Genomic DNA, 25705 nt, shown 5'->3' on the forward strand with positions numbered 1-25705 from the left:
GTGAAAAGAAAAGATTCTTACAGTTAAGTCTTTTAATGGCAGCTTTATCAAGAAGCTTAATCTTATACTAATATATAAAACTGAAGAGTTTGTTGGTTTACTTGAACGCGATGATCTCAGGAATTACTAGTCCGATTTGAAATATTCTTTCAGTGTTGAATAGCCCATTAATCAAGGAAGGCTATGGGTAACATATCATCACGCTAAAACCAATAGGAGCACAGCACCAATCAAGAATTTTTTAAAATCGTAGGGTTTTTTTCCTTTTTAGAGAGCTTCCGGTGCGTGCGCTGCGTAAAAGGTTAAACTTTCGATAAACCATTTATGACAAATTTGTTCCCAGAGAAAGTCCGTGACAGCATATGTCTATCGTTTAAGGTTGACTTACGAAGTCGCGAGAGACCGTAGTATACAATAAACTTCACGCGTCAAACGCATTTTTTTTTCACAACCCTGAATTCTTTATTCGTATCACAGTCATGCATGGTAATAACGCATAGAAACCTTTTTTTATTCCATTATAAGTTAACCCTTGACTGCAAACTAACAGTAGTAAGTGATAAGCGGCCTATCTGTTAGGGGTTCAGTTAAGTGAAACCCATAACGTATTTTTAAAACATTAAGTTGCTTGGAAGTGCCATCTTTGTCGGTTAGAGTAAAATTTGCCTAGAATTATTTACCTAGGGCTTTTGAGAGGACGTTTGTACAACAAACATTAGAAGTATAGGATTTGAGACTCTAAAACAAGTGAAATTAGGTCCATTTTACTTTAAGGGTACAGAGTTTAATCCTCGAAAACGACTCCTAGATTGCGAGAAAGCCAGACTTGTAGTAAGACTACAGACCTGAGAAAATTCAGAAATAATGAATTTCCAAATTCTCCCCGCTGGGTATCGAACCTACTTATAAGATAACGCTCACCCTTGAAGTCGCCATACCACACGTGCACCACAAAGAGGATTTTCCTTATCTCCCATATTTATGGCGCGTACGTGCGGTGCCGAAAGAATCATAGAACTCGGTAATTAATAATGCGAAGTATCAATAAGGATAAATTATCTATTTATTTTTTATTTATAGTAATAATTGACGGACCAAGCATATGGCCCACCTGATGATGAGTGGAATACCATCGCCTATAAACACAGTAACACTTCGTAGGAAACGCAAAGAATACGTCCTGCAACATTTCGCCCTGTCTCCGTTGACATCAGGCGTAGAAGTTAAGCTTCTTTTGCCTTGAAATACACCGGCACCTCACACATCTTCAGACCAGACCAGATAAGCGACAGAAATTATCATTATAGTATTTCCCCGGACGAGCTCTGTCACAAAAAGCTCCACTACTAATTAAAAATATAAATAAAGATGTCCACCTCTGCAGACGGGAAAAGGTCGTGCCCAATCGGCAGCTGGCAAGCAGACTGTCTCCGTTGGCCCATCCAGCGCCCAACCTGGTGGACAGGAGAAAGCCGCTCGTCCACCCACTCCTCGAGACACCACTGCTACTCGCGGACGACGCTCTCCTTCTTCGAGGACTGTGTCGTGAACTACTTCACCACATTCCACACCTGGAATAAAAGAATACAAGTATTTAGGGAGTATGGTGGTACCAGTTAGTTTTTAAGTTATACTTCTTTTAGCGCGTTAGGGAAAAATGATGAGAGTAAATTTTTACGATGCGACACCTTGAAGTTAGCTATAAGGTTTAACAGTGACACCTTCAATTGTCAAAGTGTGCGGGCTCATTCCAGTGATTTAATTGTACAAAAATCTCAAATTTTCTCTATTAGTATTCCAAATTTAATTATGTTTATTATGTCCCTTTCTTTAACTATGTAGTTTGTTTTTTTGTGATATTTAAATAAATTTTATTTAACTTCATAATGCCTTGTAATAAAAAGTTTAATGTATTATACACCTTTTTTTCTATTGTTAGTGTCGTTTTTCTCCAAACGTGAAATAAGGTGAAAGATAAATTTTACACCAAAGAAGTATAACTTCTAACGCGTATACATAAGTACACACACGTTTTTATTCTTTACAAAAATATTTCATGTACAGTAACATCTAGAAGATTGATTCATCATCATATCAACCCATTACCGGCCCACTACAGAGCACGGGTCCCTTTGAGAACATTATGGAGAGCTCTCAGTTATGCATGTTTCCTCACGATGTTTTCCTTCACCGTTGAAGCAAGTGATATTTTAATTGAATAAAACGCACATTATTAAGAAAAGATTCAGGTGCATGCTGGGAAACGAACTCGCCCCTCCGAAAGAGAAGACGAAGTTCCCACTGGGTTATCACCGCATCACATAAGTGCACATAGATGACGACCCCATCTAATAATAGTCCAATAATATTTTAACTTACTTTCACAAACTGGTAAAGGAGCACTCCAGTTGCCAGATGCCCTGCACACGAGGGTGGGTGGACCGAGGAGAGCGTTGCCGTTTGCGCAGGAGAACTTGATTTCTGTACCGAGCTGGGTGCCCGGTGTACTCGCCACCAGGCCTCTGCGAATGGGCAGCGGGGGGCAGTGGACATCTGTGGGCATTCATAATCATTAGGCTCTCAACGTCCCACGGGCACAGAGATAAGGTTCACAGAGGTAAGGCATTATCGATTTTCCTTACTAATATTATAAATGCTAAGTTTGTTGTGGGCTCTTCTTAGACCAGGGCGCGTTTAGAACACTCGAGGTCATCTTGGAGAGCTTCTTGTCCCGGTGGGAGCTTTCCTTCGGCTGTGGAATGTCAAGGCCTATGGGAGAAACCGCGTGTTATCGTAGCAAACGCGGGTCTCGTGGCACAATGCACCCCGTCATCTGATAAGGCGCGAACTATAGCGGAGTCAGGTTATTGGCTGCACGCTTTGCCATCTAACAGCTTATGGACGATACTCCACCGGACATCGCTTCGTGTGGCCGTATGTTTATGCTTGGGATTTAAATTATGGGAGCCTCATTACTTGCCGAGACCTTGTGGCACTCGTTTGGAAGGTTTATGTTGGTGAACGAAGTTATCACCCAAGGGGGGGGCCTTACAATTATGTAAACATACATATGAACGCTTCATAAGTGCCTGTGATATATAGGTATGTATAGGCCTACATGAATAAAAAAAAAAAGTTGAATTTGAATGCCAAAGTATGTCTGTTTGTTTGATTGTTTGTCCTTCTTCACGCCCAACTAAGCAACGAAAGCAATTAATATTTGGCATAGACCCTGACAGGTAGCCCGTTACCACCATCACCATAGACTGCATCTTCACTTACCACCAAGTAAGATTGCAGTCAAGGGCTAACTAGTAGTAAATAAAAAAAAATAGAGTCAGTTTAAAATACGGAGAGTAACGAAGCCTATCTCAGGAAAACAAACAGTTCTCAGTTCAGAACGCAGCTAAAGAACACGGATTACATCTAAGTAGTATAATATATATTATAGTCAACAGTTTAAAACCTTAATAAACCTAAATGTTAACCCAAAGCTTAATTAGAACACATTTTATAGAATTCATATTTCAGTTTAGTTTGCGTTCTCGTTTTGAACATAATTTACATTCCATCGAGCTGCGATAAAAAATATTTAAAAAAAAAAATTAATTTAAAAAAATTTACTTCTTTTTTTAAATAAAACAAAGAACGTTTTCCTTATCCATAGGTTGCCTGGCAGAGATCGCTAATAAGCGATAAGGCAGCCTTTTGTAAACTGCTTCTGCCTGTGTTTTTTTTATTCTTCTTCTGGTTTTTTTTAACTGGTAGTGTCCAATCAAAAAGTATAAATAATAAAAACTACGTCAACAATCGTCATTTTTAGAAGCATAAATCCACAATAATACTTTTAACATTTTGATAAGGTAAAATGGTGTTCGTATTTGTTTTCCAAAAGCACGAGTCTTTTGAACTGAAATTTAATTTAATCTTTGAAGAGTTTTCTTTGGTTTTTTTGAACGCACTGCTCTCTGGAAATACGCATGCAATTATAAATCTTTATTGCATTTGGTTGCCCTAATTTAACATCACGCTGATACTCTTGATATGCGACCAAAAGAAATAATACAGAAGGCGAACGACGCGATTCGGTGGGTCGGCAATTCGGTCGGGATTCGGTGGGTCGGCAATAATATATGCAATTTCGTGTAGGTAACATATAAGAAGTTGTATGCGGATGGAGTCGAGAACCGATAAATGCTACCTACCTTCAACAATAATTTCTATTTGATGGCTTTGTCTAGCTGGTGTCTCACAGCGGTAGATTCCAGAATCTTCTTTCACCGCGCTTATGATGCTCAGCCGGTATTCTAGCTGACTATCACGACCAGGGTCTGTTGTCCAGCCTTCGGAGTACTTTTTCTCTAATCTGGACATGAAATAAATCATAGAATAATGAAATAGGTAGTGTGCAAAGGTAATCTGCACAGAGTTAAGAAAATACAGAAATCGTGTACACGAATAATATGGGAGCATCAAAAGTGTGCAGTGAGACGTGCGCGGGGCGTTATTACTGTTTTTTGACACAATGCAATGCATGCAAATCTGGCTGAATGTGGGTTCTTTATTTTTTTATTTCTATTGGCATCTCTTACACTATTGCCGATTCAGGATAAAATGCCGAAGAACTGTATGAGAGAACGTAAGTGCGCACACCTATAAGTGAGACGAGAACGGTGGCATGACGCCATAATATAGCATCTTGTGACAATCTTCTGCAGATCTCCTCATTTCTGATTTAATCGCGTAGAGATTCCTGGAGAGTAGAGACTCCTAGCATAGCTCTCTCCATCGCCCGCTGGGGGACTCTGAGCCTGCTTATCAGGCCCAAAGTTAACGACCACGTTTCGGATCCGTAAGTCATCATTGGCAACACGCACAGTTCGAAAACTTTAGTCTTCAGGTCAAGAACGCTGCCCATCCGAGCTGGATTCGGCGGCTCACCTCTTTCTCGAAATTGGACCTACCCAACTGGATTGTTTGTCCTAGGTATATGATATAGAATAGGTCCATAATTATAATTATCTTTATGACAACAGTGAACTAATGGTTTAGGTTAGCATATGAACTTCTGAAGTAAAATAATTTGATAAGCAAACTTACTCTGGATCACGAAGTGTAACATTCCACTTTGGGTTGCCGAACCTCCTCATCCAAAGACACTCCATGTGCAGTGTCGTGCCAGGGTAAACGAGCAATTTACCGTCATTGGTTTGCGCAATAGGCCCGTCAGAATAACGGAGCAAGATTGTCGGTGGTTTCTCCACTGGAACGAAAAAATATGACGTGACGACAAATCGAACATTCATAGGCTTGTTGCCTATGAATTCGTTTCGTTTCGTTGCCTATGAAATAAATACTTAAGGGTAGGCTTTTTATAACTCTTACAATGCCTATCATAAAGTCTTTCATAATTCTTACTGCAGATTTTCTTCATTTTATATTATCTATATACCCTGTGCATATCCTCTGTGCACGCCACTGGTTTGAGTTTGTGAATCGGTGGGTGGCTTTCCACACATTCTTTAAGAATATGTTAAACACTATTTCATCTCGACATTTCATGAAATATCTGTACGTCCTTGGGTACGTTTTGAGGTAAATATTTTTGCTTTTGAATCATTTTATGAACAGCTCATTGTGAATTAATAAAATAAATAACAATCTAAAGTTATGAATAAAATTAAACATTCGTACAAAACTCTAAATTGATTTCTTTGCATAGGTTTATTACGGACTCCTTTGTATTATTCATGAATAAATTTTTTAAAAATTATTATGGCGATTAATATATTCCGCAAGTTAAAATACGTACTAATCATGTTAAAAATTCCACGGGTAAAAATCATTTTCGGAAGTATGCCACATTTCAATACTACGTCATTAAGCTATTCTTTCACTTACTTGCATAATCGTTTTCCTGGTTCAGCCCGAAACAAGTAGGCTTAATTCCATCCCACGAACCACCACTACATTTCCTAACTTGTGAGCCGGATATTGCATATTTGCCTATATCACTGCATCTGAGGGAATCAAAAAGAAGTTTTAAAATTAAGTTAGGTACAATCCTATCCTATGCTATCCTATCCTACTAATATTATAAATGTCAATGTAAGTTTGTTTGTTACGCTTTCACGCAAAAACTGCTTGACCGATGCTCATGAAACTTTGTACACATATTCTTGGAAGCGTTAGAAGTAATAAAGAATACTTTTTATCGCTACATTAAGCTCGGTTCCTTTGGGGATGGAAGTGTTTGACGATTTTACACCATAACTCCGGCAAATTATAACCGATTTAAATAATTATTTTTGTACTATAGAAGTTATAATATGTGTTTAATTTTGCCCAAACTTTGTGTAGATCTGTTGAATGTGGTTATAGATAGAGGACAGAACTCCTCAGCGGACAGCAGCAACCCCTCATTTAAGGCTTAGCGATACTGAATACTTTTTTAGAACTTCAACTAAATTGAATGCCACATCAAAAAATAAAATCAAACGCAGACGAAGTCGCGGGCAACAGCTAGTAAAAAAATTAAAAAGAGATTTCCTATAATCGCCAGAAATGAATATCGAGTACATAGATAAAATAATTATATAATTAAGGCAATTAATGTAACGTACGTAAATAAGTAAATAACATTTTGTCATAATTTTATGTGAAAATTTGGCTTTGTCACATTATATTACGCTGCTAGAGAAAAACCGTGCCGAACGCTTTCATTTATATATCTAATAGCTGTGGCCAGCGTTAATAACGGTATTTCCTATAAAAAATATCAAAAATCCTAGAGAAACCGTTTGTTTTCCTGGGATAAAAAGCCTCGCCTTTTCACACCTAAACTAGTTTTTTTTACATTTTATCTTTTGTGTTTCTTTTTGTATTTTGTTTTCGTGTGTGCAATAAAGAATTTAATGATAATGATAATGAAAAATGAGCCTACGCTACACTCCGTCCTTTAACTAATGCTATGACAAAAATCAACTTGATTGGTAGCTTATTAAGGGATGGGAAAAACAAATATCTCTTAAAGTTTTAAAATTGAGTTACCTAGAAACGATGACAGAACCAGGAGGGAAGTCTACTGTCTCAGTGATCTCAAGATCACTAAAGAAGGAGACTACGTGAGGCTCCTCATTTCTAAAAGTGCAGCTGTTGTTGCTGAGCAGTTCCTCGCTCTGAGCTTCTAAATCATCTGCAAAACATTTCTGATTAATACAGACTTACTCAAAAGATTTAATAAGAGATCGAAAACAAAACATTAACAGTAACATGTAACATTCCAGTATTAGTAACAGATAATATTAATATACAGCAAGGCGCAAAAGTATGCCAATCCGTGTTTGAGCAGCAAATAGTCTAAGCAAATAGTCTAAGCTTTAAATCTATCTCAGACGAAGAGTAGGTCTGAGATAACAGGTGCCATGTTTAATTTTTTAATCTGACATTTTATTGAATAAATATTAATAGACATTAAGCGGACCATTGTACATTTTAAAATCACATAGTGCCAATATAGTGACAATTCATGAAATAAAAAATTATAGAAAGTTATGAAATTAAGCTTAATTTGATATACTCCGCGAAAAGCAGGACAGTCTGTATGGTGTCATTTATAATTTCTTCAATCCTTATACTCCACACCAAATAGATCTTCGGCAATGTACCCTCTACGCACGTTTCGCTCCATAACCGGAGCATCCTCAGGAGATGTTGACTTTACAATGAATAATATATATTGGAGTATAGTAAATTAAACTTAATTTTCATAATATATCATGGATTTCTGCAAATTAAAGATCTATCCAATATAATAGAAAGTATTTGAACTCACCGCAGCTAAAGCTTTTTCCCACCCAGTTGCCATGTTCACAGATAAGCTTCCATGTAGTTTTCTCTCCCATCAAAGACGCGATACATCTGAACGTCACTTCAGTCCCGTGAGGGTAGCCAGCCACTTCTACCGTTTCGTTCACTTCCGATCCATCACGATAAATAAGAGTTCCTTGCACCCTAATTAGAATTTCGAAAGGTAAACTAAAATGCGTAGATAAAGCTTCAGAGTCAAGAAATGGTAAGAATATTAGTAAAGTATAGACAAAATAACAACACAGAGTAGAATCCCCCTTAGATTAAACGGCATGCAACTAATATACGAGAATTTCGCCAAAAAATCGCAACATAACGCAAGCTCGGCCAAGACAGAAAGGAAAAAGCCAAAAACAGCGATGCAGCTGTCTCATTATTTTCACATAAAATTTCAAACTAAGCCCTGCCTCCTGAGGATTTTGATATCGTCGAAACGATAAGGACCGATTCAAAGAGAAAATCTAGTAAACCAAATGTATGAAAAAGTTTTACTGAAGAAACAATTAATATAATTATTGGAAAAGAAATCACCAAACATGGTGACGTTGTCAATGGTAGTGTTCGAGTGGGTGAGAATGATGAAGCTATTGATTTGGATGTTGATGATGATCAGAAATATGATGAAGTTACAAAAGCAAATGTCCGAACCTAGAAGGCTCTCACCAGGGCTTGGCATCCCTGAACGCCTGGGTTCCCTTCAGTCTTTCCAGCCAGCAAATAAGAAACGCAGACTTTGCAAAACATTATTTTTTGTCGCTTCCCATTTTTTATTGGGCGTCGATGGTAACACATGGAAGTTGTGTTCATATACTTTGTGACACTGAACACAACTTGCATTCAATCAATTTGTTATTTACTAAAATTAGCAAAGTAAATAGAGAACTGAAATCAAAACAACTGAACACGTTTAAAGCGTAGGACCAATTTAAGTCTGTAATTTTAATACCTATTAATAAAAATCCAAATAAACACAGACGGGTTATGGTCCAAAATCGGCCAATATAAGGCTAAAATATAAATATACACAATATAATAATGCCCATTAAAAACGTATAACGTACACAAAAGCTACAATGAAAGCGCACATAAAGAAAAACAGACATATATATCACACGAAATATAAACATTATAAGTTTCACGGGGCATCCTTAGTACAATGTAGGTTTCACTAATTAGGTGATTGAAAGATAATGTTATACCTAATAGGTGGAACTACACTGTGCATTCACTGTGCACCGTGATGAAGTAATGTTTGTAAATACGCGTGTTAGATTGTTCGGGCTGGGAATCTCTTTTGCACTTGTGAAATATTACTTAAAAGTTCAAGGGGAACTGAACATACACTATGCCCTCAAGGATATGCAATAGGAAATCAAGTTAGAATTTCTTTCTCATATTAGGTATTGCCAAGGCAAAAGAGACTTAAAATACGGAGACATTGGGCATGAAAAATTCTTTACCTAGCAGGAGATCCGCATTCCACGACTCCTTTCCCTTGAAAGTCGGGCTCCAGTTCGGAAATGTCTTCTCTCACTATATCTGAGCCACTTTGATATTCAGATGTCGGTCGAGGTCGCGATAAATTTGCTGCAAGGAAAAATCTATTAATCTCTAATATTCCTATCTTTATGCTTACAGAATATATGGTAATTTGTTTTTGAAGATGGCTTAATTGTTGATTGTTACAATATGCAAAACTATCGCAAACAAAGCCATTAGTAATAAAACTGCTGAAGCATGAATTAAGATAAATAAAATCTTTTAGCAAAACAACGCGATACTTATAAACTAGTCGGATGTGCATTACAAAACTTCTGTCATGCACGTTGAAATTAATTTCAGTATCCAATTTTAAAAGTATGAAACTAGTTTATTTATAACCGAAAATCAACAGTACCGCTGAGATCATGCACTGAAGTTTTACTTTGTATATTTTCCTAGTGACGTTGTTGCAGTTCTCAGACACATTTGTTTTACTTTTATTGACTGATGGAATTCATCGAGCCATTTTTAACGCGTAAAAACGTACAGATCAAGACAAAGGACAAAATCGGCGTAGGCGCGCGTATGTGTAGCACTAGTTTCATGTCCCGTTTACACGAAACTATTCAGTTTCATGACAGTAGTTCTGTCAAATACCACGTGGAGCAAGCAACTGCTTTGGCGCAGTAAATATATTCATTCATCTTGAAATACTTATAGGTGACGTGACTGAAGTCTCTTATTTCGTAGTTATATTTATTTTCTGGGCATCACATCAATCCATTACCGGCCCACTAAAGAGCACGGGACTCCTCCCACAATGAGAAGGGGTTAAGGCCGTAGTCCACCACGCTGGCCTAATTTGAATTGGTGGACTCCACACACTTTTGAGAACATTCTGTAGAATTCTCAGGCATGCAGGTCTCCTTACGATATTTTCTTGCACCGTTGAAGAAAGTTATATTCAATTCCCTAATATCATACAGTACAAACCTAACGGTCTACAAAAATCGAGAACTGTAGGCTGAAGCCTCCCCAGATGACAGTTGAGGGTGGCGGGCGGCGACCTCCCAGTGTCGCAGGCGATGTTAACTGAGGACGCGTGCGCGACGGTGAGGCCGGCGCGGTAACCCGCCTCGTACGTTGCGCCGTGCAGGATGGGCAGCTCGCAGGGTGCTCGGGACAGAACACCATAGACAAATAAACACAAAGCAGCAATTTTCAGGACGTGTTCCATGCACAAAATTAAACCATAAGCGAATAAACACAGAGCAGCAATTGGTGTTTTTTAACCACAGAAATAATGTTTTTAATTCTGTGCATGAAGCACAGAATTAAAAACATTATTCCTGTGGTTTGCATGCCCCACGAAGTGTTATTCTGTTTTTAGACGTGTTTTTTCGATTTCCCATCAATTACTAAAAAACAGCAACAAGTGGCAACCGGCAGGTCAGTCAGGTTGCCAAAAGAACGTATTTTTTTACTATAAGTTATGACGGTTTAGCAACTAGTTTAGACTATGAACAACGTTTTCAAAGTTGACATAAAAAACTATAGGCTTATGTATAACATATCATTTATTCTAAAACCTGAATGGCTTTCTATAGAATAAATGATTATCGTAGCTTTTCGTCTTCGCTCCGGACACATTCCACTGAACGGATTTGCGATTACGCCCAGAAAGACTCCTTCTCCCAATTGTCCAAACTGTGGTGTAAGGGAGATAAGGTTGGAGCACGCTTGCCTAGAAAAAGCCTATTCACTCTAGCCTTGAAGGTACTCAAATTATACGTGGCAGGATGCACAGTTGCCGGGAGGGCGTTCCACATCCTAGCGGTACGTATCAGAAACGTTGATAAAAAACATCTGATAAGTGTCCGTAGCGACGTTCAAAATAAAATGTTTGCCGATATTAACATAAATTTGTCAAACCCCTATTCTGACCCCGCGAAATATTTATATAATATATTTAAAATTAATGCAGCTAGACGTAGAATACGCTAGTTTGTAAGGTAGAGCCTAATTGTAGACCCGTAAGAGCTACATGGTCACTTTAGTCAATCAGCTCTTTAAAAAAGATTAAAAATAAAAAATAAATATTAATTTTTGAGTAGTTATTTTCTAGCTTACCTGCTACACATTCGGGCATACTTGTCACAGCCCATTCGCCGAGCCAGCAACGCAGATTCGTAGGTCCTTGCACGTTGTATCTATATAAAAATTTAGCATTATCTTTTTTGCACTAATGTTCATAGACGTAATTGCTATTTTTTTATTTAAAGCTACACAAACTTCGAAGTTAGTTCATAATTTTAATACAAGACTTCAAAACTTCTCGTTTGCTTAGCAATCGAGATCCTGGACAAAAACTGTTAGAAATTTAACGTTTCTGTCGAGAAATTACTGTTCTAGTTGAGAGTATGGGTTTCGGAATATTGGCGTCGAGCCACCCCCGATACTTTTTACGAGTATATAGCCACGTATTTTATCCACATATGAAAACAATTATTCCTTAATCACACGGGAGAAGCGTGATGCAATTACCTCTATCCTGTAACTAAAGTCAGGACGAGAAGCAAGACGAGTTTAACACTTAATCTATTGAAGCAAAAAAAAACGCTTGAGAATTGTAATATTATCCCTATCCCTATCCCTACTTAATATTATAAATGTCAATGTAAGTTTGTTTGTTACGAATTCACGCAAAAACTACTTAACCGATCCTCATGAAACTTTGTACACATATTCTTGGAAGTATTAGAAATAATATAGGATACTTATTATCACGACATTAAGCTTAGTTCCTTTGGGAGAGGGGAAGAAAGTGTTTGAAGATTTTACACCATAACTCCGACAAGTTATAACCGATTACATAATTATTATTGTACTAAAGAGGTTGAGGACAGAACTCCTCAGCGGACAGCAGCAAACCACTCATTTAAGGCTTGGCGATACTGAATACTTTAAATTTTTTTAGAACTACAACTAAATTTAATACCACATCAAAAAACAAAATCAAACGCAGACGAAGTCGCGGGCAATAGCTAGTTAAGTTATAAATGAAATCTTAGAATAATCTACATTTTGAAACTTACCCATATTCACAGGAAAAGTGAACGACCTGTCCATTCGGCACCGGATCCGTTTCGTTCAGTTCCCTCTCGTCTCCTTGCGTCAGGCCGGATATCATTCCAGTTGGACTCGCGTTCGGCGACATTGTGTATATCCCATATTCAGTTGAAGGCACGTGGCAGGGTACTATAACACGGTTGTAGCTTAAATAAATCATACAGCCTAGTTATAAGTTGATAAAGTTGGTGATTGATTCCATTTATTGCTCATTTGAAACATCTAGGCTGTGGCATTACCTAATTTTTCCATGCCCATCATTTAGAAAACTACCTCTTAAACTAACTCTTTTAGAAACTTGTCTAGCTGGTACCCGACAAGGTTAAGTCTTTGCAAGACGAACTTAAGTGACCTGTTCTAAGTATTAGTTCGTCCATCCAGTCTCCACCAAAGAATCATGTACATGACTGTTTCCTTTCGTCCAACATTTCTCGGTGTGATTCGTACAGTGCGTGTCGCCATTAAAAAAATAGAGCTCCAAACCTACTATTTGCTAACCATGGCTATGATACTAACTAACTACTTCTCAGAAGCACTCCGAGTTCATTGTGGAGAATCTATAAGAAGCTAGAAAGTCCCTGGAGTCAAGCACAACGAGAGGTTACGTACATCGGTCGAGATTTTTAGTTCAGATAAATTGTTGGTAAAATTTTCAATAAATTGTAAGCATGATTTGATACTTTGTATACCTACTTTATAAAGTGTGTACTCACAAATTTCGCAATTAGGTTTCTCTGGTTTCCATCTACCACGTACGCATTTCGCTGTTGCATTCAATTCTAAGTTTAGACCGTAGCCTTTTCCACAAGCTACCCTTACAATGGTCCCTGGAAAGAGATGGCAGGCAAGCATCAAACCGAGCCTTGATATTATCGATGTAGTTGAAACCGTGACTAACTGCGTATGCATTATTTTAAATTGAAGGATTTTGTACGTCACAAATTATTGTAGCTAAGCGTTTTTAATGATAAGAATGGCCAAGAAAATCAGGAGAATTGTTACGGAAACGAAGTTGACGCGAGATCGGACTTCTTTAGTTTTGGTTCCATATCTATTGTACAAATACCTTTGAAAAAAACTCAATTGATAGATCTTAATATAGTGCCCTCGACACGAAAAACATTTAGAAAGAAAAAAAGGCACTACTGAAGTGTTGAGACCTGTCATTTTAGTTCAACAATAGAATTGGCACCATTACATACGCTATGAACTAGCTACACCATTACTTCTCAGCTATCACTATCAAAGTTTCGTGATGATTTCCTTAGTACGTTACTATTTTTCAAAATGTGTGTGAATGCTTACCAGAACTAAAAGTGTTATTAGGGTCGCGACCATATTTAACCACCTCAATATTAACGTAAGGTTCACTATTTATGGGTTCACATGGGCTTTTAGGTCTGCCTTTTTTGCCTTTTTCCGTTCCATTTTTGTTGCCTCCGTCTGCTTCAACATTTTGCCCGGCTTCGTCTTCAGAACTTGTTTGCGACTGTCGATTTCGCCCACCTTTACCTTCACGGCCTCTGTAAGTGTAACATTAGTGGTAACATGTTAAATGTATGAACGCTTCCTTAGTGCCTGTGATAAGGTCTATATAAATAAAACATTTTTGAATTTGAATTCGAATATTATACAAATGATATACGTGTGATAATTATGACTACAGTAAGGTAAAATCAGTAGAACAGAAACACTATCGCAAGAGGATTCCATAGACATATATTAAACTTGCTTGATAGTCCACCTATGGTTAGTAGAAGAGGTGTTGAACCTTATTTGATTTATAAACTTGTGTATTAATGTATATTTTTTTCGATTTTCGTATTATTAATAATAAAAAAATACAAAAGTAAGTTATTTTTTATTTGATTCGATTTATAAGGAGCGAAGTTGTAAGTTCCCTAGTCCTATTTACTTGTAGCACAAATTTTGCGCTTCATTGGAGAGAATATTAGAAATTTTACAATAAACTTACGTCTTTGGTACTGTGGCCGTAGTTTGATTTAATCTATCAGTCTTTCTACTTGTCCTCTTTTCACGTTTGTCTGTCCTATTGCTAACTTCAGTGGAATTTGTGTTATTATATTGTAAAGGAATTACTGCTATTTCTTTTTCAAAAATTTCACGTGCTGTTGCATTTTGTGACCTAGTTGATAAGGGTATAACTTTTAGGTAGTCACTATTAAGATCAACGTTTTTTGTTGCATGTGGTGAAGAATTTGCAATAGATATTTGTGTATCATACTCTTCTAAATTTATATTACGTTTATGTCTAGGTTTGATCTCAGCTAGTTGCGTAGTAATCTGTATATTACCATCGGTAGCTTTAAGTTCAATATCAACATCTTTTTTTATGACTTCACTACTTTTTGTATTTAAAAATCTTTTTCTCCTTTTATCAACGTATCTCTCAAAATATTGGTGTTTCAATTTGTTGATGTTTTCCGATATTCCATTATCATTTTCAATTTCATGATCAGGAAAAGTCCCACCTTTTAATATTGTTATATGTGAATCATTTTCTATTTCTCCTGAATCTTCGTATTCAGAAGAATCAACTCGGTGCACCAATTCATCATCTTCTGGTTCATAAACTGGTTGGTATGAGTAAAATTTATGCCCTATTGGTTCTCCATGTACATTGTAAACAGTATATACAGCAGTTGGAAAATTTTCCCCACTGGGTATTTCTGAACCTATCAAATCCCCATCTTCTCCTTCAAAATCTACATCAAACTTTTTCATTAATTTGAAATTAGCATGCCTCAATGTTGGTTTTTGGTTATCATGATTATATTTGTCATATAATTCATCTATTTGTTCTTGGGAAAAATCTGATTGTCTTCTGAGTTTGCTATAATATTGTCGTAGAAACGCAGATCTTTTATGTCGTATTTCCGGTTCTGTAATGGATCGCCGTCTTCGACTCCATCTTATACGTGGATGTTGATAAAGTGTGCATCTGGAAATAATAACAATTCTTAAATAACGAAGTATTATAAAATTATTTGCAACTGAGCAGAAAAATACTTACTTGGGAAGTTCTCTTGGACTCCAATGCCCTCCAATACAAGTAGCTCCGGGAGGACCCTCTGACAATACATAGCCTTTTTCACATTCATACATAATTTGTTTATTATTTACTACCTGAAATATGTGTATCAAGATATTAAGATATGCATTCAAACTATGTACTAAACTTATATTGTCATGATATTTGACGTTTTCATCATTTATTTATTGCATATATAGTGTACAAATAACAGTTTTATGAACTAAAAAGGGGCTAACAGTTTGCCATTTCAGGCGTGCAATATTATTCCAGCAGTGAACTTACAAATATTTACATGTTAGGAAATCAACGTAAATATTGTAAACAATTTATTTTTTTGTATTTTTGAAATAAAAAATTACCTTTTTAACATATGGACGGTAATCGTATAATCCCATATTGCCAACAAGAAGTACTTTTCCATTTTCAATGTAGCCGGGAAATGGACAGAAAACTGAAATTCAGAAACAAACTTAAATGATAAACTTCTCGCAATTATATATTCTAATAATACTTCTAGAATTTTGTTAATTATTTCAGATCCCAGCAAATTACAACTATGCATTATTATTGAATTTTTATTCGAATAGCTTAATAGATAGATTTTTATATAAAATGGTAGGACCCAGATATTTTAATAATTACCTTCGTCACATTTAGGCGCTTCTCCACTCCAAACACCAAAAGAACATACAACTATTGGATTGCCTCTTAACTCATAACCATCTCTACATCTGAATCGTGCTTTCATTCCATGCTCTGTTTTTGGCGCTATAACCATACCGAAACGAGGATTTCTAGGCATTTTCTTGCACCTGTAATAAAATTATTTGTCTAATATAATATGAAAACGTCTAATATGAAAATTAAGCTTAATTTGCATAAAGCATTTGCATTTTACAATAAATAATTCATTATATTAATTGAATTAATTTGCTATACTCCGCGAACAGAATATTATATATATATCGTATAGCAAATTAAGCTTTATTTTCATAATATATCATGGATTTCCGTAAAGTAACGCCTATCTATTCTATCAAATATTATTTGTCCAAGTAAATTATTGTCAACAGAAAATACAAGAACTAATTCACCGAATTTACCAGGTAACATCTATTGTAATAAATCGTGGAACATTAGCAAACCTGGCAGGCTGACATCTTGGAATTTGAGTCCACGTTCCGTTATTGCAACTTACAGTGACTATATTGGACGGAAATTCATAATTCTTTTCACAATCTACCATGATCATTTCTCCTGAAACGATAAACATTAGGTTAATTCCGTTTTAAAAAGAAAATCATAGTTACATAATATTTTAGTGAGATGAAATGAATACAAACGTAAAGGTATCATAAAACTGTCAAATACTGTGTTCTGATGAAGGAAAGCTACTCAACTTTTAACGTGTTAGTAGAAAAATAAGAACCATACCGTGCTGCACCATGGACGAGCTCCCGACGATTTGCGTATGTTCTTGAGTGTCAGTGTCATTTTCTCCAGTTTTATTCTCCATAAGGACAACTTTTCCTTGAGACACATGAGGCACCACACATGGAGCTAAAACATAGTGCCCCTTATCATGCTCTGGTTTAGTTGATATATTATATGTTTCTTTATATGTTTAAGGCGAAATTATACTTAGACTAATATTTTTAAAAATAGTTTTTTAATTTTTATCATTAATAATAATTTCTTCCATTCTTACTATTTTTGCTTTAAAATTTATTTCATTATTTTTAACTGGACTAACTTCAATGTTGTGTATACCTGTAAGTGATATAACTGTACTCGGACTATAAACTATAATTTAAAATTATTAATGATAATACATATTAAGAAACAGTAATGTATCGTGGGTATATCTAATGAAATTAATAAAATAAAAATATGTGATTTCCCAATAACTCGACTTTATACTTTATAAATGATTCAATTTAATTTCATGTTCCTTCTTATTTTTTTTCTCATGGCTCTTTTAGTGGCACTTTCAAATGTCAAGAATATTTGATTCTTAGGGTTTCAAGGATTAGCTTAATTATGGCTTTCTATTGGAATTGCCTTCTTGATTTTATATCACAGCGTGTTTCCATTTTATATATGATTGATTGTAAAGCTTACCTAAGCATTGAGGTAGCGGATGGCTCCATGAACCATCACTTTGACATATTGCCGACCCATTGCCTTCCATCTTCATGCCATCCTGACAGCGGAATATTATCGATGCTCCTAATCCTGTTCCAGAAGATATATTCTCCAGCCAACCATTCCATAGCTGCCCCGGATGTCCACAGTTGATTTCTGAAATAATCAACATTGTTCATTAAAATTTTAATTTATGGTTCAAATATTAACAAATTACCTATCAGCAATACTTTTTTTTACACAATAATCAGTCTTTGTATCTTATACCATCCTCAAATCTTTCTATAGGGGTCTGGTTATAACAGAATAAACATTTTGTGCTGTCTCCTTAATTGGACCTATTATTTTTATTTTATATTATGTGGTTTGGCTTCAATACATTCCAAATTGTTACTTGTTCTGTATATTTTTATAATCCTTTGAATACAGTTAAAATATCTTATTAATTATTTATTATTTTAGTCTAGTCTTAGTCATTATATTTTTACGCAAGCTTTCATAAAGTGAATAATGCTTACCCTTACACATAGGCTGTGTTCCAGACCATTTCTTGTCAGCACCGCATCGTCTCGTCGCATCACCCACGAGGCGGTAACCGTACTTGCATTCATAGGAAACCACTGAGTTGTAGGCACAAGAGGTGTACACCGCTTTCCCGTGTCTTGGCGCTTCCGGAGGTGGACACTGCACCTGCGTCACCACTAGATGGCGACACGTGTCGCTTTAAGTTGACTCTTGCGTAAACTAGATGGTGCTTTATATAATCTTTACAAGTTTGTCATTAAAATAATATGCGCACAAAATGTACACTTTCACGTTTCTTTAGAAATATCCCTTTTGTGTCAGCAATAATAAAAAAAGGATATTTTAATGGTGACAATATTATCTTTAAATTTGCTTTGTTAAAGATAATTCATAGTTTTCGTTACTAAATACTTAGTATAGTTTTCGGGACAAAAATATTTTCTTTAGAATGCTGAATAAAATTAGTGGATCAATTTTTCATTTTTAACACGCAGCTTTTCATTTTTAACTCTAGCTTGTTGTAGAATTTTTGATAAATTGGTATAAGTACTCTAACCACTCAAATTAAGATATTTTTTTTATTGAAGTACCTATAACTCAATATACCAGCAATTTTTAAAAGGCTAGCTTTAGATAAATACCTTTTTAGACTTTAACGTTATTTATTGAGTTGGTTATTATTCTTTATATGTTAACTTTAATAAAATATTTTAAACTGATAATATTATTATTGACATGCAAAATTATATAGGGAAGCCACATGCAAAATTTCAAATAAAACAATAGTATATTGTTTACCTTTATTTCGCTACAGCACAGTAAATATAAAGTATTTACTTTAAGAAGTAATTAATATAAGAGATAAGAAATTTACAATAAATTCAACGGTTAAGCCTCATCTACAAATATCATTAACTCATCTACGTAAATGTAGCAATAAGTTTAGGCTATAGGCAGTAAAGGTATTTGTCATAATTTGGGTTACCATGGCCATGAAAATTTTGACTCTCAGAAATATTGCACTAATTTCATAGAACAACAATTCTATACAATACTACAAAATTAATTCAAACTGTCCCCTTCTCTCCTTCTTTTCAGCAGCAGGAAAGGAGAAAAAAGATGCTTTTAAATTTATTAATCACAACTCATTTTTTGAGGACGTCCCACTTGTTTTACGAAATATTTCAATAAAGGTAGCAGAAATAAAAGAAATCGTAAGGATAAAACATTTAAGGATAAAATAGATTTTCGAATAAAAGAAAATATTTTCATAAAATATTTAAATTAAGCGTAATTAACGTCTACAATTAAGTTTGTAAGTTGTTTAATTTTTAAAAAGCCATTATTTAAAATTACGATAATAGAAAAGGTAATATTCATAAGAAATATTGTACAAGTGGGAGATCCAATCCAATTGCGTCATGACAATGATATTGCTGGTGATAGCCATGATAATATTGAAATACCAAGCGCCATGCCAACTAGTCACCGAGAACATTTAGATAATCCACGAAAATTCGAAAACCATGCACACATTCCAAATGAACGACACTGAAATCGGCAACTACATTGTCACGAAGCAATGCCAAACGCAATAAGGTTCAAAATTTTAGATTCAATGATGAGCCTAATTTAATCAAAAGCGTAACAGAATTAGAGGTTATTTCTATTGGAAAGGGAGACAGAGGTTATCCTGTCCTCAATAAATTTTCAATGGTATCTGAGAATAATATTACATTTCTGCGGGTTAGAGTCTTCAATCAGTAGCTTTAACGAAAATATTCCAAGAATAGTCATTAAAATTATCAGAAACGTAGTAGAGCTTCTACCATTTTAGACTCATCAAAAAATCCGTCAAAAATATAGTCAGTTAGCATATTTTACTTACGGACACAGGTCGGCAACTCCTTTGGTGCCCAGAAACCGTCGGCTTGGCAGTAACGTTCAGCCTTGCCGACCAGCTCGAAGCCCTGCCCACATTGCACCACCGCTCGGCAGCCGAAGGTGTGGCAGTCAGCTGTCACCCAACCGTGTGGAGCATCACCCGGCTCACCACAGGAACGTGCTGGTTAATAAATTAGTTTTAAATCTTTACCCACGTTTTTTTCGATTTGTACCTTACCTACCTATTTTTTATTAGAAGATCTATCAAAAGTTCAAATTTATAATTCTTATACATCCCTATCACAAGCACTTATTAGCGTTTATACATATATATTTACATAATTATTATAAGAGGATAGTGATAACTTCGTTCGCCAACTTAAACCTATAGCTACGATGGTTCCAAAAGCGCCCTGGTCTAAGATGAGCCCACAACAAACCTAGCCGGGTAATTTTTTTGTTATCACCATCTCACACAGTAAATTTAGCAAAAGTTTTGCCATATGATCGAATATTTCCTTACCCTCAGTGCTATGCTATTTTATAAAAGGCCAACTGAATTTTAAATTTTCTGGGAATCGATAATTCTTTATTATCTTGTTGACTTAATGATTGGTATTTTTGTCTACAGACCACGAGGCTGTATAGTAGAATCCTTTAAAGGTCCAAGTAATAGTTATTTATTAAGTATTACCTTGAAAATTAATTAAATAACAATCTGTTCCCCAAACTCGTGCCTGAGAGAACGTTAAACCGTATCTCCAGTTTTCTATAGCTAACAAAAATGGATCGAGCCTGCTAACTCGCATTGGACAAAGCGATGATTTTAGCGAATTCCTATCTACTATGAAGATGAATAATTTGACCAGTAATGGGACATTGATAGGCGTAGAAAATGGCAATGATGATCATATCAATACATCGAGGTATATACTATGTATGTACTATACTATTGATGAATTTCTTAATGACAAGATTGAATGGTAGCCGCTCCGCTTTCATCTCACACAAGATAGAACAATGTTTGTTAAATTGTAAAATGATGTTGGAAAAGAGTAACTAGTTAGTTTCTTGCCGGCTTCTTCTCGGTAGAATCTGTCTTCCGAACCGGTGGTAGAGTCACTACAAACTGACATACTTGACGTTTCAAAAGTGCATACTTTAGGCCTACTTGAAATAAATTAATTTTGAATTTTATACCATTAGTGATTTATTACTTACGTTCACAAGTTATATCTGGTCCATACCAGGACGCTTGCCCATCTATAGCCAGACATTTAGCGCGAGGGAATCCGTTGGTTGCATAGCCAGTGTGGCAGTTGTACTGGACGGTCGCGTCCAGGTCGAAGGTCGCCTGCTCAGGGAGTGCAGAGTGGCGTGCATGCTCAATCGTCGGTGGTTGAAGGCAGTATACTGTAGAAAAACAAAGTTTTTGTTTTTGGACTGTTATCCCCGTTTTTTTTTACCGAAGAAATACGGCAATAAGGTGTGTAGCCTCGTTGATTTAAATTAACGAAAACATGATGAATTCAGTCTTATACACCTAACCTGGAAGATGATAATATATAGATTTTGTCTGGTGGGAGGCTTTGGCCGTGGCTAGTTACCACCCTACCGATTTAACTTTCCGGTGCGATGTCGAGTAGAAACCGATTAGGGGTTTGACCACCTCTCAACAGGTTAGCCCTCTACCATCTTAGACTGCATCATCCTTACTTAGGAGATTTCAGTCAAGGGCTAACTTGTAAAGGAATAAACGAATAAGAAATTGACCGAGGAAAGTTTATGCCACCTTTACCACCGAATTGGTTGGTACAAAATGACTCGCAAAGTGACACGTGCAGCACGTGTCACTTGTAAATCATTTTGATAAAGTGACCCTAAAGTCAGAGGTCTCTACTTAAGCCTACTAATTCACATTTGCATCTAACCTTCCAACTTCAAACCCAAAATGCTTATGCCCAATTTGCACTCAATTAATTATCTGAATTCTTGATGAGCTTTGGCCAATTCGCTATAAACGCAAAATGTTCCGAAAGCAATAGGTACAGCGTTTATCAATATTCCATCGAAATATAAATAAAAATATACTTTCTGAGCAAACGATTTCTGCCTATTATATAAAACCACTAACTAGCTGTTGCCCGCGAATTCGTCTGCGTTTGATTTTGTTTTCTGATGTGGCATTAAATTTTGTTGTAGATCTTAAAAAAAATTAAAGTATTCAGTATCGCTAAGCCTTAAATGAGGGGTTTGCTGCTGTCCGCTGAGGAGTTCTGTCCTCTATATCCAACCACAGTTTGGGCAAAATTAAACACATATTATAACCTCTACAGTACAAAAATAAATATTTAAATCGGTTATAATTTGTCGAAGTTATGGTTGTAAAATCGTCAAACACTCATCCCCTCTCCCAAAGGAACCGAGCTTAATGTCGGGATAAAAAGTATCCTATATTACTTCTAACACTTCCAAGAATATGTGTACAAAGTTTCATGAGGATCGGTTGAGTAGTTTTTGCGTGAAAGCGTAACAAACAAACTTACATTGACATTTATAATATTAGAACCATACTCAGAACACAAAGACGTTAAATCCCACTAACACCGATCAACCATTGAACACATGACTTTGATATATCGACGGATTACATATACCAAATCCCAGGCCTAATACCAAAGCCGTGATCGAGTGGGCTTTAATCTAAAAAACACTTTAATGAAGAAAGGGACTTTTACGCTTTTAACTTGGCAGATAATTTAATCCCGCAATCAATAGTTTCCCAGGGGTGATGTTATGATCGCAATTCGCAATATCTGCAACTCATCGGTCATTTTATTGGAATATTTATACGACGTCGTAAAAATAATATTCGATTAACAAAAAAGTAGCGTAGGACTTCGACTTCACTTTCCAGGGGGCGAGTTTTTAATCCCAGCATGCTATAACTTTGTTTCTCTTACTTTTTTAAAGTTGTTTGCGTTTTTTTTAGCAAATAAATTATCACTTGCATGACACTGCAACTGCACTGACATGAACTCTCAGGCATGCAGGTTTCCTCACGATGTTTTCCTTCACCGTTTACAGCAAGTGATTTTTAAATTGCTTAAATTAAAAACGCTTAAATCCTTAAACGAGCAATTCTTGTATATATCGGCTCCAACGATTTTCATGAAATTTATTATCCAGGGGGTTTCGGGGGCGATAAATCGATCTAGCAAGGGTTCATTTATATTGGAATTTTGGGACAAAAAACTGCAAAAAATATCCTTTTTGAGAGATTCTGATGCGTGCGATCAGTGGCGTGCACTTCATACATGCACAAAAGCACTGCATACCCTAAAATTTATATATAACTCGTATAGGAGGAGATTATTTGCAGTATTATGCAACTTACTGCTGTATGCATACCCAGGTAAGAAACCAAGTGCACGCCACTGCGTGCGATGCGTGAACGGTAAGTATCACGGAATTGTCGGAATTGTTGTTTCTTTAAAGTTCTATATAACAGTCCGCGATAACATACGAATATTTTTTTAAGTCTGTTCATTCGGTTGTTATTAAGAACACTATTCTATGTTAGTCAGACTTATAAGACCATAAACTGTAATAAGCTTTGTGGTAGTACCTCCCCGGACGAGCTCTGTAACAAAAATATTTACTGCTACTGAATATAACATACTGTTTTCTTTGCAGGATGGCGCCTGTCCAGCCCACTTGCCATCCGCCTGGCAGCTCCTGCTGTGAAGACCGACCACGTGATACCCGTGGGGACAGGAATACATGGCCCTGGAATGTAAGGGAAATTCTAATACATCCATTTCATACTTATTATTTAAGATGTTAATACGTGGCTTTTCATTTTGCACCGATTTACGGAAATGAGCGGAATCCGCAGCTGAAAAAAAAAATACAGTACAAAAACAACTAAAAGCAAAAAATCCATGTTTTTTTACAATTTTTAAGTAAAATATAAAGCTATCTAGTTATTTTTCTTAATTTTACGCGGCACCGACGGGTTAAGGTGATTTGCTTGAGGAGTTCTCTCAGCAGTTCACCATTACAGTAGGTATTTCCTAAGTTTCCTAGCTCAGTGGGTAGAACCTCGACTTCACTTAGATCGGGGCACGCACCTCTAACTATTGAAAGTTATATGCGTTTCGAGCAATGGATGTATCACTTCAGCGGTGAAGAAAAACATCGTGATCTGTATGCCTGAGAGTTATCCATCTCAAACGTGTGTGAAATCCATCAATCCGCAATGTGCACGCGTGGTGGGCTTACCGCTTATTTTCGGACAATGACCCGTGCCCTGTAATGGACCGGTCATGGGTTTAAATGATGATCCCTTTCTTAGAAACCCGGTGTAGAAGTGCGTTATCTTGCTGGGTAAATAAACTTACTTGTCCCCGAACAGTCGTCCGGTGAGAGTTACTGTCCCAATGTCTGTCGGTTGCTCCAACTCAGGGCATTCCCGGTCTGAAACAATGTACATTATTAAAGATTACATAAATATAAACAATCTAAAACACTTCAGTGCCTCAATACAAGATTTTTTGAACAGTGCGTGCTGCCAGTGACGATGACCTCTGGCTATGAAACATGCTAACTATGGACCTCATAAAAACTCTCAGGGTCACTCAGCAGGCGATGGAGAGAATTATGCTTGGAGAATCGCTACGTGATCAAATCAAAAGTGAAGAGATCCGTAGAAGAACCAGAGTTACACACATAGGTCAAAGAGTCACAAAACTAAAGTGGCAATAATAAATAATAATAAATAATAAATATACTACGACAATACACACATCGCCACCTAGCCCCAAAGTAAGCGTAGCTTGTGTTATGGGTACTGAGACATAGCTGTTGAATATTTTTATGAATATAATACATAAATACTTATTATATACATATAAACACCCAGACACTGAAAAACATTCATGCTCATCACACAAACATTTTCCAGTTGTGGGAATCGAACCCACGGCCTTGGACTCAGAAAGCAGTGTCGCTGCAAACTGCGCCAATCGCCCGTCAATGATCCGACCGAGGACCGATGGACGTTAGGGTAAGCACCCAAGGTGCTGGAATGGCGACCTCACACCGGTTAACGCAGCGTTGATAGACCTCGACGAGTTGGACGAATGACATCAAGCGCGTCACACGGAGCCGCTCGACCCAAACGGTACAAGACCGTGGTATTCGGAACTCCCTACAAAAGATCTATGTCCAGCAGTGGACGTCGATTGGTTGACACGATGATGACGACGATGAAATGAATATATGATATTAAAGATAACATAATTATTTTAATATAGTCTCAGAGATAGTAAATATTGTACCTCAAAAGCCACTGAAGTATTATTTTGGTTTCCATTTACGTTCAAAGTCAAAGTCAAAGTCAAAAATATCTTTATTCAAGTAGGCCCGGCCCATAGGTGGCACTTTTGATGCGTACATAAGAATTACACGGTAGTGAGATGATGGCGATAACCACATTCGTAAACGTAAAACTAAAGCTACGAGGGTTCCAAACGCGTCCTGGTCTAAGAAGAAGCCCACAACAAACTTAGCCGGGTGTTTTTTTTTTCTTATCACCATCTCACAATGTCATTT

General features: G+C 36.5%; 1 protein-coding gene across 1 annotated transcript in view; it reads right to left on the reverse strand.

Annotated features, from left to right (window-relative positions):
- The window catches only part of LOC120624450, a 149839-nt gene that overhangs the window by 3494 nt on the left and 120640 nt on the right, over positions 1-25705 (reverse strand). The window contains exons 4-28 of the mRNA XM_039891000.1: positions 24493-24568; positions 23772-23878; positions 21311-21502; positions 20094-20270; positions 18199-18381; positions 17657-17836; positions 16970-17095; positions 16681-16792; positions 16178-16347; positions 15895-15986; positions 15515-15627; positions 14456-15442; positions 13786-14003; positions 13194-13307; positions 12447-12609; positions 11482-11561; positions 10345-10527; positions 9330-9456; positions 7835-8013; positions 7051-7195; positions 5902-6020; positions 5101-5263; positions 4206-4366; positions 2380-2553; positions 1377-1571 (exon numbers count right to left, since the gene is read on the reverse strand). Coding sequence (XP_039746934.1) covers positions 1377-1571; positions 2380-2553; positions 4206-4366; positions 5101-5263; positions 5902-6020; positions 7051-7195; positions 7835-8013; positions 9330-9456; positions 10345-10527; positions 11482-11561; positions 12447-12609; positions 13194-13307; positions 13786-14003; positions 14456-15442; positions 15515-15627; positions 15895-15986; positions 16178-16347; positions 16681-16792; positions 16970-17095; positions 17657-17836; positions 18199-18381; positions 20094-20270; positions 21311-21502; positions 23772-23878; positions 24493-24568 — 4536 coding nt within the window. The remainder of the gene's footprint in view (positions 1-1376; positions 1572-2379; positions 2554-4205; positions 4367-5100; positions 5264-5901; positions 6021-7050; positions 7196-7834; positions 8014-9329; positions 9457-10344; positions 10528-11481; positions 11562-12446; positions 12610-13193; positions 13308-13785; positions 14004-14455; positions 15443-15514; positions 15628-15894; positions 15987-16177; positions 16348-16680; positions 16793-16969; positions 17096-17656; positions 17837-18198; positions 18382-20093; positions 20271-21310; positions 21503-23771; positions 23879-24492; positions 24569-25705) is intronic.

The sequence above is a fragment of the Pararge aegeria genome, chromosome 1 (genome assembly GCF_905163445.1).
Source record: "Pararge aegeria chromosome 1, ilParAegt1.1, whole genome shotgun sequence".
Classification (NCBI taxonomy): Eukaryota; Metazoa; Arthropoda; class Insecta; order Lepidoptera; family Nymphalidae; genus Pararge; species Pararge aegeria.